The 13,697-nt window shown below is 33.7% G+C and overlaps 2 protein-coding genes across 5 annotated transcripts in view; both read left to right on the top strand.

The window, feature by feature from the left end:
- LOC111280862 (U-box domain-containing protein 45-like) overlaps window positions 1–4,492 on the top strand; it is a 4,591-nt gene extending 99 nt beyond the window's left edge. Inside the window, exons 2-3 of one of the 2 annotated variants that reach the window (XM_022868391.2) lie at window positions 1,420–1,782; window positions 3,331–4,492. In XM_022868391.2, the coding sequence (XP_022724126.2) occupies window positions 1,523–1,782; window positions 3,331–4,177 (1,107 nt within the window). In that variant the 5' untranslated portion in view covers window positions 1,420–1,522 and the 3' untranslated portion in view covers window positions 4,178–4,492. Of the gene's footprint in view, window positions 1–1,002; window positions 1,783–3,330 lie in introns of those variants that run through there. The other variant, XM_022868390.2, reaches the window with a different exon arrangement.
- Window positions 4,493–6,767: 2,275 nt separating this feature from the next.
- On the top strand, window positions 6,768–10,548 carry LOC111281286 (uncharacterized). 3 transcript variants are annotated; one of them, XM_022869005.2, is made up of 5 exons: window positions 6,768–6,974; window positions 8,011–8,167; window positions 8,686–9,601; window positions 9,849–10,003; window positions 10,125–10,548. In XM_022869005.2, exons 2-5 carry the CDS (start codon window positions 8,075–8,077, stop codon window positions 10,299–10,301), a joined length of 1,341 nt encoding a protein of 446 aa, XP_022724740.2. In that variant the 5' UTR covers window positions 6,768–6,974; window positions 8,011–8,074; the 3' UTR covers window positions 10,302–10,548. The 3 variants fall into 3 exon arrangements, with proteins under 3 accessions (XP_022724740.2, XP_022724742.2, XP_022724741.2); XM_022869007.2 differs by having other exon boundaries at window positions 6,785–6,974; window positions 10,131–10,548; XM_022869006.2 differs by lacking the exon at window positions 6,768–6,974 and adding an exon at window positions 7,657–7,795.
- The last annotated feature ends 3,149 nt before the right edge of the window (window positions 10,549–13,697 follow it).

Below are 13,697 nucleotides of genomic sequence, written 5' to 3'. Positions count from 1 at the left end.
GGTATTCTATTATTTTGCTCTTTTTCGGTACGTTTCCATAACTGTGTTCTTGACTTTGTTTCGTAGCTTCTTTGTTTTATATATTGTTCTAGATTGATCACATGAATTTTGCTTTTGATTTTTTTAACAAGAACAAACCAAAATGATAACAAAAAAAAAAAATCTGGCTTAATTTGTTGAATTGTACTGTGAGATCTTAACATACCTTTGAAAAGTTCATTAGAATTCTTAAGCCAACTTACAATTTGAATTTAAGGGTGATGAATCACATAAATGTACCTTGAACATGAAGTCACACCATGTGGGTGGCTATATATGGCTAACCAGCAGAAACAATTACCTAATTAATTTGTGGTGAAATTAGGTAAGTATTTTAAGATTTTACATTTGTAGCAAATTAACCTCTTATTTATGGTACCAAAGCCATAGGGATCCACTGCAGAAATGGGATTCTGAAACAGCGCCAAGCCACACCTGAATGTAATTAAATAAACTAAACCTGTCACCTTAAAAGAAAAAAGCTTATATGATTAAGAAAAACAAAATATTTAATTTTGTGTCAGATCATAGCTTAATTGCATTGAAAAATTCTGAAACCAATTATATATATATATATATGTGTGTGTGTGCGCACGTGTAAAAATATCAAATTTATTGATGTGGATCAGATATTCTGATCAATTTTCTTCTACAGCGGTATAGCTTTAAAAGTTTTTAATTATTTGCAGTTAGCATGAATACCAGGTCTATGTAAAATATATGATAATATGAACCAGCTGTTGCTCCCTGAATCCCCCATAACTTAAACAATGGCTTGCATCAAAACCCAGATTAAGTTTCTCAAAACTTGATGTAATCTTGTCCGGAAATCTATGATTTTATGATTTTCATACATGAAAGAATCTTCCAAGAATGTACCAGCTCGGGACAAATCCGTGGCCGTAATTAGACTATTAACCCTCAATTTCTCACATAAATTTCTTTCCATTTCTGCAAATTAAACTGTTAAGCAACGGGGCAATATGGGAAGTAAACATAAAACCCAAATTAAGCGGAGAAATCATGTTGTCTTAAATGTCAGTCAGGGCCTAAGAAGGTTAAAAGAGACAACACTGTTCCCTTTGCATGTGATTTATGCTCCCTCCCCTGCCTTTTCTGATAGAGTGCCTTGTCTCTTGTCTCTTACTCATCCTTACATATTCTCATCTCTCCTCGTTCTTTTTCTCTATAAAAAAATTAATCCAAGTCTTAGACTTAACGTTTTAATAGTTTTATATAAACAAATGAACCCCTAAAACAGTTCTTTCAATTTCGATTCTTTAACCATATGTCTTCCTCTCAAACTCAAAACATGTCTACTTCTTCTTCTATTCGGTCACTTTCTTATAGAAAGTTTAAGTTCTTTGCTAGAATCCGCAGGTTTTTGCAATCCAAAGCAGCAAGGAAACGATGCGGCTCATCATCTGATCATTCAAACAAGTTAAGAATAAAAAATAATACTGATCATAAAGCGGAAGAGGTTATGGAGAAAGAGAGCGAGCTGCTGGATGGTTCCGTGGTTTTGCAAAAATCTGTGAAGAGGCTTCACTTTGGGAGCTGGGAAGAGAAGGAGATGGCTGCTAAGGTGATTGAGAAACTCGCCAAAGAAGACGTTAAGGCAAGGAAGGTGATGGCTGAGCTTGGCGTTATACATATGCTTGTGTCCATGGTGGCTACTGAGGTGGTTGGCCGCCGTCGAGCCGCCATCAAGGCCTTGATCGAGCTTGCTAATGGAACTTTTACGTAAGTTTTCTATATTAATTTCACTATTTATTTATTTATTTATTGTTATTTTGATTCAATGAAAAAGGGTAGAATTCATGGCATCCGTTTTAATTGTATTTTGCAATTATGTAAAATACGGTCAGCTTTCATGTTTTTAGTTAGCAGATATAATTCTTATTGTTGGATCTTTTAATATAAACATAAATGATTGAATTTACATGGTATGAAGTAAATATATCTTGGGTTAGAAATTAAATTAGAGGGATGGTACCGGAGAGGGGAAACTGGAAAGGACTCCTGTTCTTGTCCTGGAAGTTGTATTTTTTTATTTTTGTCAGAAAAATATGCTGCAATAAGAAAAGAAAGTTGTTCATAAGGCTGCTAGAATTCAACTTTTTTCAACAAAGTTTGAAACAATGGAGCTCTGTTTTTGGTACCATCTCAATAAGCATAGGTCACATTCATTTCATCAGGATAGGGATAAGGGGTCCCATAAATGGTTGATCAAATTCATAATCTATTATACTGTGTATTAATCATAGTCTAAACTTCAGTTTATTTAGCTTACCTATTTCTAATCAATGGAAACTTTTTTATTTCTAAATTAATTTCCCCAATTGGAATAAAGAAAATGATTTTGAGTGGAGCCCTTTTAGGGGAACCAGAAATATTTGACCTTTTAAGGTTGGGGTACCTCACGTGGTAGGTCTTCTGCCCAATTTAGGTTGTTCAACAGACGGGAAATTTGGGTCCCCAGATTCCCAGCTGCTTTGCCTTTGGTGATATATAATCAAAACAGAACAATTAATCTTTATAGATTCAGAGTTGTTCACTGTTAAATGGCTTTAAATATTGTTTGGTTGCAACACTAGGTGTCAAACCCTTCCATGAATTGACCCATTTGCATCTCAGATGTTGAGACTTGCCATGTGCAATAGAGCATAACTCTAGCCATCTGGAACTTTTAAACATTAATAGCAATGAAAATGAAATGAAATTTACAGATGTGAGCATGAGTTGGAAGCATTAATACTGTAAAAAAGCAAATGATTTTAATGATCCTGAAATCCAGTGGCTGCGAGGTGCGGTCCCTGTCCACCAGGTTCCCATGGTGGTAGGAGTTGAAAGGGCAATAATTATGTTATCAGAGACTCAATGTTTTGCTAACCAACGGGATACAGTGTAGTTGATCAGATTCCATAAGATATTATTCTGAACAATTAAGAAAAATAATCAGTATTCTTGACCTTCACCTTCCTACCCTGATCTAAATCTGAGATTATCATTGACTTCTCTGTTTTATTGGTTGTTTATTTTATTGACTGGTTAGCTCTGCTTCCACATTGTTTCTATTTGAGAGTCCTAGTTTAACCAATTATGGAGCTCTTTTGGTTTATCATCTCATCTACCCATAAAATTATTGTCCTTTCTTGTATTAAATAAAGTTTCGATGTCATTGTTGACTTCAACTTTTGGGTTGGTTTTGCTTTTGTCAAACCTTAGTCTAATCAGTTTGTGCTTTTCTTCCTAATTTTTTTTCTCCTCTTGTCTTTGACTTTGCTTCAGAAACAAGGCTCTAATGCTAGAGGCTGGAATATCCTCAAAGTTACCAAAAGACATTGACGTTGTAGACGAACAAACGAGGCATGAATTTGCAGAACTGTTATTATCATTGTCTTCTATGTCAAATACCTATTTCTCACTAGCCACATCTGAGATCCTCCAATTTCTCATTGGAATTCTTGAGTCAGCCTCCAGCCTTGAAACTAAGGAGTCCTGTTTAGGTGTTTTATACAACCTGTCTGCTGTTTTAGAAAATGCTGGACCTTTGGTATCTAATGGAGTAGTGCACACTCTCTTGAAGCTATCTTCATTCAAAGAACTATCAGAAAAAGCCCTTGCAGCACTAGGTCACTTGGTGGTGACTTTAATGGGAAAAAAGGCTATGGAAGATAGTTCAATGGTACCAGAGAGCTTGATTGAGATTCTAACATGGGAGGATAAACCCAAATGTCAAGAATTATCAGCCTATATTGTAATGATTTTAGCTCATCAAAGCTCCAAACAAAGGGATAAAATGTCAAAGGCAGGAATTGTTCCTGTACTTCTTGAAGTGTCCTTGCTTGGGAGCTCTTTAGCTCAAAAGAGAGCAATGAAATTGTTACAATGGTTTAAAGATGAAAGGCAAACAAAAATGGGGCCGCATTCTGGACCACAAACAGGAAGGGTTGCAATCGGTTCACCTCTGCATCCGAGGGAGGCTGTGGAAGGAAAGAAAATGATGAAGAATCTGGTGAAGCAAAGTCTTCATAAGAACATGGAAATGATCACCCGACGAGCCAATGCTACCGGTGATTCTTCTAACGTCAAGTCCTTGTTCCTCAGTACAAGCTCTAAAAGCTTGCCTTACTAAAATATTTCTGCAACACTTTTATGATCAATTTTTGTGCTTCAAATTGGAGTGCAATTCTTTTGCAATGGCATGTAATTATTGCAAATGATGGGAAAGATGATCGAAGGCTTTCCCCATATAGATGGAAGAATTCAGCAACTTGTGAATGAATGCATTTTCTTGTGCAGTAATTAGCATATAAAACAATTGTATATCATGATTCATGATCAACAAAAGTACAGAAGAAAATAATCCAGAAATTGGGTAAATGCTGAAACTTTCCCCTTAATGGCATGTAATTACACACTTCAAGATTTTTATTTTCTCCTTTCTTCACACTGATTTGTATAGTTGAACATGAAATAAATCACATTAAATAACTTAAATAAATATATCTTTATTGCTTGAATGAAATTAATTACTCAGAGTAGCCATGTGCTGCAATGTTACAAGGCTTGCATAAATTGTGCATTTTGCGCGTGTGGAAGGGTCAACCAACTTGGACAAAACAATTATTAGTTACTATTATAAAATTTTTTATTTAATTTGATGTTTCGTATAATTACTCTTAAAAATCGATATTTAATATATTTAAAATTTAAATCTTACAATTTATAATCTTTTTTATCTCTAAATTGAGAAAGACTTAAATAAATTTCTTTAGGTAAAATTTTTTATTAAAAATGATTAAATAAAAAATAAAAACAAAAATAAAAATATAGATTGAAAGATCTTGTTATTTTAATGAAGTATACAAAATTTGATAAAAATTTAATAAATTTTTATGTATATTTTTAAATAGACATTTTTAGTAAAATATTGATAAAATTTTTACCGTTAAATAAATATCGATCAAATTTAAATTATAAATAATATTTTAATAATTTTTTACATATTCTTAATCTTCATGTTGAACTCTATTAATTTATCAATTTAAAATTTTTATTAAATCATTTTTAAGAAAAAATTTCACAAATTTTATTTAAAAAACTTGACGGAAATTTTGTCTCTCTAAATTATAGTTTCTTTGGTAAAAAAAAAAAAGATAACAATAATTTTTTCCTTTTTTTTTTTTTTTTCAGTGTCCCACCACATCTCTGTTAATAAAGATTCTAGTTTTGCATTGTAAAACTATCATTAAAGATCTTTAAAACAGTTGGAATTGAACAAAATACAGCCACCAAGATGAGCTTATAAACCATTCCAAATGACAATTTTAGGTTTATTTGGTGCCTAAAACCCATACTGGTATTCAATGAGTAAATATTTTTAAGCCTTTACCCAAATGATCAATTTTGAGCCCACCATATTGCCACTTTAGTTTTAACTAAAAATCCATATATTTTTTTTCTCTGCTTGTTTGATTGAGATAGGTTTATTAAAAGGGATTCTTTTATGTGGTCTCACATCTATGAAATCTGAGGAAAGACACCCTTTATACTAATGAACAATGATGGAAATTTCCTTCATATTTGTTTCATATTTTGGGATAGGTGACATTTCACAGCCCCATTTGCATGTAATCATTTCTTGAATAATTTGGACATCTGAGTCATATTGTTAGAAAGAATTCTTTAGGATTACTAATTTTCTTAATTAGAAGTTGTCATTCTATGTACCAAAAAAATTGAAAAATGGTCTTCACAATCAATACACAATTGGCCTTGCTGATTCATAAGTATTGGATTGTTTTGGATTCAAGTATTGCTTTACCAATTGTGCCATGCCTGTAGGAATTTGATTTATTAAAAAAAAAAATTTGCTACCTACAACCATTTTAGTATTACCCCAAGAAAGGGAAAACTTCATAAATAATTTACCTAAGCTCATGATTGCTTGTTTAAAACATGAAAAAGAAAAAGAAAAGTTACTTATGATTGAGTTTCTAGGACAATCATACCACCTAACTAACAACCTTTGAAATGCTTTAACTTGACCAGGAAAAATCACATTTGGATTATATGATTGATATATATATATATATATGTATTATAAATTGAATTAGAGTTTAGTTGAAATTTTAATAAAAGGATTCACATCTCGCGAAACATACATTTTATGACTAAACGGTTCAATAATAAAATATATCATTTGATGAGGTAAGATTTAATTGTAAAACGTTTTTTTTTAATATAATAAAAGTTATTCAATCAAAATTTCAAATGGATCTTAATAATTAATATATTTTTTATAATATATTTAAATATAATAAATAATAATGTAATAAAAATAATTTTTAATAACTTTTATAAAATTTAAAAAATTATTGATGATGTATGAAATAATAATTCAAAATATAAGCTAAAAAAATTCATAAAAGAAAAATTAAAATGAAAAAGGGAAGAAAAGGAGAGTCCGTCTCAAAAGGTTCATACCATAAACCTAGTACATGGTTAGAGTAAAATCTTTGTCACGTTAGGGAAAGAATCAAGTGCGGCCAATCACAAAAAAACACGTTTTTCCCAAATTCTCACAACCAAGCAGAAAAAAGTACTCTTTTCACTTTTCCAAGTCTGTCCTTCCTTTTTTTCTATTTCTCTCTCACTGTTCGTCTGGACCTTCCTGTCCTTGACCGTCCAAGTATTTCCCTTCCTCTTTTAATCAATTCATTATGTTACATGTTTTACTAGTACAATAATTTTCTGTTGTTAGCCGTATTTCCTTTTTTTTTTTTTTTTTTTTGAGAAATATTTCCTTTTTAATTTCCTTGTTCTGCTTGCCTACTTGTAGTTGAAGTTTGGAGTAACTGAACAAGGGTTTAATTCATAATCTTCCCCTCTTTGATTTTTTTATGCTTTTCGATGCTTGAGAAAAACCTGTAAGTCTGTTCAAAAAAATTTCTAATCTAATTTTCTTTTAATTTAGCTAAGGTTTCTTCCTTTGTTCATGTCAAGTTTTTTCCCAGCCTGAAGTTACAACTTTGGGTCATTTACTTTAATCTGCTAACAACTTAACAGTTTACTAATAATAATGTTTGTACTTGTTGATCATCTGGGTTTTTTTCTGTTTCTGCATGCTGATCATATGAGTGTTTTTTTTTTTTTTTTCTTTTTTAGGTTATGAAATTCTGTTGCTTTGGCTTAAGTTGGTGTTTGTTTATTAGTTTTTCTGTTTTGGCTGTGAAGAAGACTTGTTTCTCTTGGACTTGGGCAATCGCTGGTTTCTGGTTATTGCTTGTTTCATTTTTTTTTTGGGTTAAATTTAGAAGTTGTGATGGTCAAATTGAGATTAGCACTTAAAATTTTAACAAATTCTGTCTGCATTGCAATTTATATAAAATTTTGATCTGTTGGGTACTTGGGGTTCAGTCTTGACTCTTGAGTTGTTATAATCTTTTAAGATGTTCCTGTGTATTTGACTGTTGAATAGACCTTTACCTATTTAGGAAACTTAAATTGGGAATAAAGAATTCACTGCATGTGAAGGGAGTAGTTTTGACAGTTAAAATGCAATTCTGTAATTAGTCCTTACTCTTTCTCTTAATTTCTGTTTTCTTATAGATCAACTTCAAAAATTTCAAAACGCTATTACCATATAGTCTGATTCAGTTCTAGAGGTTGCTGCTTGGAACAACGATTTCTGGATGCTGTCAACTGCTAGACCACAATTTTGTAGACTTGTCTACATGTTCTTTAACTAGTTGGTCCCCAAATCTTAATTTGTTTATGTTATCTCAAACTGTTTTTGCTGAATTATATTCTCTGTCCTAGATGTGAACTATGATCACGAGCATTTCTGGAAATATGATATTGTAGCATCTTTGTATGGGGAATAAAGTTTTGACTAGTTGATGGAACATTCCTTATTTGTACTTGGATGTAAGGCTTCACTAATATAATTATTGAATTATGCAGTTCATCTAACACCCAAGTGGCTGTATTTGAAAAGTGAACGAAAGCTTCCTTGTGTCTGTTCAATATGGATAGCAAATCAAAAGGCATAGCCTGGGTTGGCAACATCTATAAGAAGTTTGAATCTATGTGCATGGAGGTGGATGATATGGTGTGCCAGGTATTGATTAACATTCATCTTTTGCCCTCTTAAAATTAAAATATTAACACTTTTGTTGTGTCAATGGTTTTTTATGACTTTGAAACATTTGGTATGTTTTTTATTATGAAGAAAAGACAGTCACTTTCGTGATTGAACAACATATCTTCTGACTCTTGTTTCTTCTTAAAATTTCCATACTCATTGGACTTGTCTTTTATATTATTTTGACTTATATTTATTGCTGCATGAATTTTGGGCCATTATTTTATTTTCAGTACAATTCTATTCTCTAGTTTATGGAACAATAACTTCTAAAGTGGTTGTGTTTTCTTAACAAATTGAAAATACTATCTAGATTGCCGTCTTACAATATTTAAACGAGATACTTATATGATGCATAACTTTGCTGCTTTATTTACATTAATAAAGTTCATCTTTGGTGCTTTGAATATCTGTCTCTTAACGAATTCTTCCAATGCTGCTAATATCTCTTTTAAAATTTGATGGCATTAACATTGAAATATGTTGAAAACCAGTTGCAGACAGTGGGTGCCAATGTTAAACAATTGTGCACAGAACTAGTGCAAGAGGTGCTCCCTTCATCTCCTACCAATTCAGTGGAAGAGATTAACTTGTCTCTGGTGCAAAATGTGGGTGTCACAGGCTATGAAGATTCAAACGTAAGTGTTGATGAAGATCACTCCAAGAAGGAACTGATTAATTCCTCTTCCGTTGAATCTAAACAATTGTGCACAGAACTAATGCAAGAGATGCTCCCTTCATCTCCTACCAATTCAGTGGAAGAGATTAACTTGTCTCTGGTGCAAAATGCCGGTTTCACAGCCTATGAAGATTCAAACATAAGTGTTGATGAAGATCACTCTCAGAAAGAACTGATTAATTCCCCTTCCGTCGGCTGTAAACAATTCTGTGCAGAACTAATGCAAGAGGAGCTCCCTTCATCTCCTACCAATTCAGTGGAAGAGATTAACTTGTCTCTGGTGCAAAATGCCGGTGTTACAGCCTATGAAGATTCAAATATAAGTGTTGATGAAGATCACTCTCAGAAGGAGCTGATTAATTCCTCTTCTGTCGAATCTAAACAATTCTGCACAGAACTAATGCAAGAGGAGCTCCCTTCATCTCCTACCAATTTGGTGGAAGAGATTAACTCATCTCTAGTGCAAAATGCTGGTCTCACAGCCTATAAAGATTCGAACATAAGTGTTGATGGAAATCACTATCAGAAGGAACTGATTAATTCCTCTTCTGTCAAATCTATTGAGAATGTATATTTTGGTTTATCTTTGGAGCAAAGTACAGAGGATGAGAGTGCCTTGGCAGATTGTTCAGGCATCATACCATCTGATTCTGTAATGTTGGCTCAAGCCTGCAAGAATGAACTTCAGTACATTGATTCTACTCTAGCTGACACCTCATTAGAGTTAATGGGTAAGTATTTCATTTGTATGATATATCCATGTGTCATTTATTTTCTTTAATACTCTTTGTTGATGCCTTATATGTTGCTTTAGAAACCCTTAAAACCATGCAAGCAATCACTATCTGAGAATCAGGGTAGTTTCCATGTTAACTTAATCAGTCGCATCCAGTTCTGAAATCATAGGAAGAAAATCACCATGTTTTAGTTAAAGTAATACTTTTTATTCTTATACTTAAAGTAAATGAGTTGTTGCAGAAGAGGCTAGCGATAAATCTGTTTCAGAAATGGAACTAGAAGCTGTTCTTGTTCCATCTTTTGATGAGGTAAAGCTCGAAGAAAGCTGCATTATAGTATACAGTAACGAGCTTCATTCCCTCTCTAATGAAGCAGGAGAACATAGGTCGTACATGGTACGAAACTCTCTCCCTTCCACCAAATTCATTCTTCTGGTAAATTTGTGTTCCACCTGTGCAAGAGACCAGCTTTTCCTACATTTTGTTATTCGTATCTGATATTATATGTTATTTTCAGGAACAGAAAAAGTTTCAGGAGGCTTTTTCTTCCAAGTCAAGGTTAGCAAAGCGGATTAATGAACAGCATGCAGAATCGACTAAGGAGAAAGGAAATGGTGTTGGACCATCCATTCAAACCAACAAATCTGAATCACAAGACATGGAATTTTGTGAATCGGATTGGGAGATTATATAGACAAGTTTTACTTTGTTTTCTTTTTTATGGCCTTGGCTTAGCTATGCAGATAAAATAATAAGAATGTAGACAAACATTCTTAAATTATGAGACTGGAATTTCCCTCGGTTAAAATGTATGGAGATGGAGAGAATTAGGCACTCGAGTAAGCTTGAGGAAATCCAACCTGTTGGATTGGTGGAAACCGGAAACTTTACTTTGTTTTGTGTTAATTGGTAATTGCGGTCGGCTTTAAGCTTTTACTGCACATTGTGTTTTTTTTCCTTGCCATGATTATAAATTTCATTGCCTGAAAATGGTAAAAATCCATTGGGAAATCTGGCTTGATTAATAACAAAGGAATCTGTTTTTCAAACAATCAAGAGCCAAGAATTATAATGCATAGCGTCAACATGCCACATTTTATATGCCCTGTGACTCAAAAGAAATGCCATTCTTCTTCTTGAACTTGCCGTTTAGAGAGTGAAAGAGGCTGAAGGGATTTGGGTTCTTATGGATTTAGTAGTAAGCCACTGAGATGATGTTATTACTGACATTGAAGCCATTTTTTTAGCACATTGTGCCTGTTTCTCACTTATCCGGTAATCTTTCAGAGCTACACAACCTCAAATGGGAATTGGTCGAGATGGAATGTGATAGGTTGGGTTTGACCTTCTTACTGAGCCCAAAGAACTTGGAAACCGGCCAATTTTAATTAAATGAGCCCAAACCTACTCATTGAAAAAGTTTGTCATCCTTGGGCCTATATATTTATTACTTAATATAATAATAATGCCTTAAAAACAATCGTTAATAATACCTATAACAAGTATCTTAAAAATATAAATTAACAAATCTAAATAATATTTAAAGTTTTTATATTTGTGCTGGCTTCTGGATCCAAGCTAGGAAAGGTTTTCCAATCAAAACAGATGCAAGTGGAGCTGCCAGACATGCAATTTCTCTGTCAATAAAGTAATGCTAAAGCACTCCAGTTGATCTAGGAAAAGGATGATGTATTAATTTTTAACAACTGCCTATGTACTAATAAAGGTAAAAGCTCATGGCCCATGGATAATGGATAATGAATGATCAGTTGCCATTTCGATCTTACAAGTCACAACCCTACATGTCATTGGCTAAATATATATTGGTTACTTTAAGAAATTATATCGAAGCAATCATGGAGTTAACATATTCAGGCCGCTAAAGTACTTATTGATGTGGTGGGCACTTAGAGAATCTGTAAAATGTTTTTATCATTGCTTGTTTGGTCAGGACGAGAGTATGAGATAAAAGATTTAGTGTGTTGTTGTTATCACTGTTGTTTGGGTTTGGCCAGGACATAAAACTTATTGGCCTCATTTAAGACTTGTGTTTATCCAGACAGGCTGGTGGTGTGGTTTCGCATTTGGTTTTTGCTTGCTGAAAACGCAACGTCAAAGCTGTGGGGTTTGGTTGTTCAACTTTGATAATCGGCAAACTCAATCACAAACTAGGATCGTTTAAGCTAACAATCACTCGCCCACCTCTTCCCTAATTGACTTCACCTTCATTGCTGAGCATGAAGCTCCGTTCTGAGCGCAATGAGAGTTATCAAGACGCATTTTCTTCCTCAACCATGTGTTAGATGGGGCAGAAGGGATGTGATGTCTTCCTTGAGTAATAAGCAATTTGTAGTAAATCATTTTATGGATACAGCCATTTGCCAAACTGTAGGCCACCCAGTACTTTTTTATGTTGGATAACAAGCTTTGACTCTTAAAAGTTTTCCCAACTCCATCATAAACAACAAACAGAAGCATGAGGAGGTGATGTTATCGTTGGTCCACACTCCACTACTTTCGTTCAGAAGGTGTGGGCTTAAGGCAAAGCAAATAAGGATATAATCTACTAGCCAGCCGCTCATCAGAAATTCTCATCAATCATTATACCACCATTCTGCTGAGCAATACACACACACACACACACACGACACCACCACCACCACAATTGCGTCATAAGTCATATGCTTCTTTTTGCAATAAAATTAGAGTTTAGGTTGGAGCCTTGAAAGTGGAATCGACCTCTAAAGGACAAAAGCATTTAGCTAAAATTAGTAGTGAGCTGTTTTTGTGGTTTAGGATTGAAGGAAAAATAGAAAGATCCCTCTATTTCAATCATTTTGTTTCCTTTCTCCTTTTGACCTCTATTACTATATAATGGGAGGAACCCAACGTTGCTCGAAAAGTCTCTCTTTCTTCCAATCCCACAACTGAAACTTTGAAAGCGCTTCTCTCCTCTCATTTTAGAAATAAAAGATGCCAAAAACGTTGAGAATTTGCGAATGCCTAATGGCGTAGGCAGTGCATCATCATAGCTATCATTGTTTTAATCCCTATCAATTTCATCAGTATTTTTATATCGAAAGTTGAGTTTTAAAATCTTGGCAACTTTTGATCAGGTTCATCACACTTTTCCTTTTGAAGATAGACATCCTATTAATGGAGCATTACCTAACCTATTGGTAGTATATGCTAAAGATTGTTGTAAATGACATTTCTTAGTAAATATTTTAGTCCAAAGATTTATGAATAATTTTGGTGTTTGCTTTAATTTTTAATTTCAAGAATAAGTGCTCACAAGACTTAAATCAATTCATTGATTATAATTTATTTTATGAGATATCTTCGAAAAAGTTTAGATTTAAATTTCAATACCTATAATATTTTCCTCAATCTTCATACTATTTTCTTCTTTATACTAAAAAAAAAATGAAGAATAGGTCCCATGTATAGTTTAACCAGGAAATCCTGAAGTCTGAAGCAACAGTGAAAGCACCAAATTTAGAAATGTTGGTTTGCGTCCAAATGCCTTCCAATGCCAGAATAGACTGACGACCAACCTTACTGATGGGATGTGATCACTTTTTAAGATAGGACCCCGATTTGGCGAATGTTGTCCCCCTGGGCCTGGTGAGGTTTGTTAAACATATTGTCGTTAAGCTCAGAGCCAGAACTCAACCGCCAAAGTAATTGGCCTCTTGCGGTAATGGCAGGGAAAGAGTGATATGATATTGGGGCTTTTGATAAGAAATCCAGAACGAAACAGCCCCTTGATAACAACAGCTATGCAACTATATCGCCCCACAATCCCACCTTGGCGTCTCACATTTTCTTTTTTGAAGTTTCCCTATTTGAGTTGCCATCATATTGACCATACGGTACTCGACTATGAAAGGGAATTTTTGGTTGCATGATTACTTATAATCTGTAATTGAGCTCTCCTGAATTTAGCCAATCCATCAAATGCCAAGTATCTTCCACAAATTCGTTATAGATAAAAGACAATGACTTGCAACTTTATGATTGGTTATCTATTGTCAATGATATATGATGCCTGTTCCATTATATCCAATTTAACTTCCATCGCAAGTCT

The sequence above is a fragment of the Durio zibethinus genome, chromosome 28 (assembly GCF_047325235.1).
Source record: "Durio zibethinus cultivar Kanyao isolate XHJ-2024 chromosome 28, ASM4732523v1, whole genome shotgun sequence".
NCBI classification, from domain to species: domain Eukaryota; kingdom Viridiplantae; phylum Streptophyta; class Magnoliopsida; order Malvales; family Malvaceae; genus Durio; species Durio zibethinus.
This window is presented reverse-complemented; position numbering and strand designations above follow the sequence as displayed.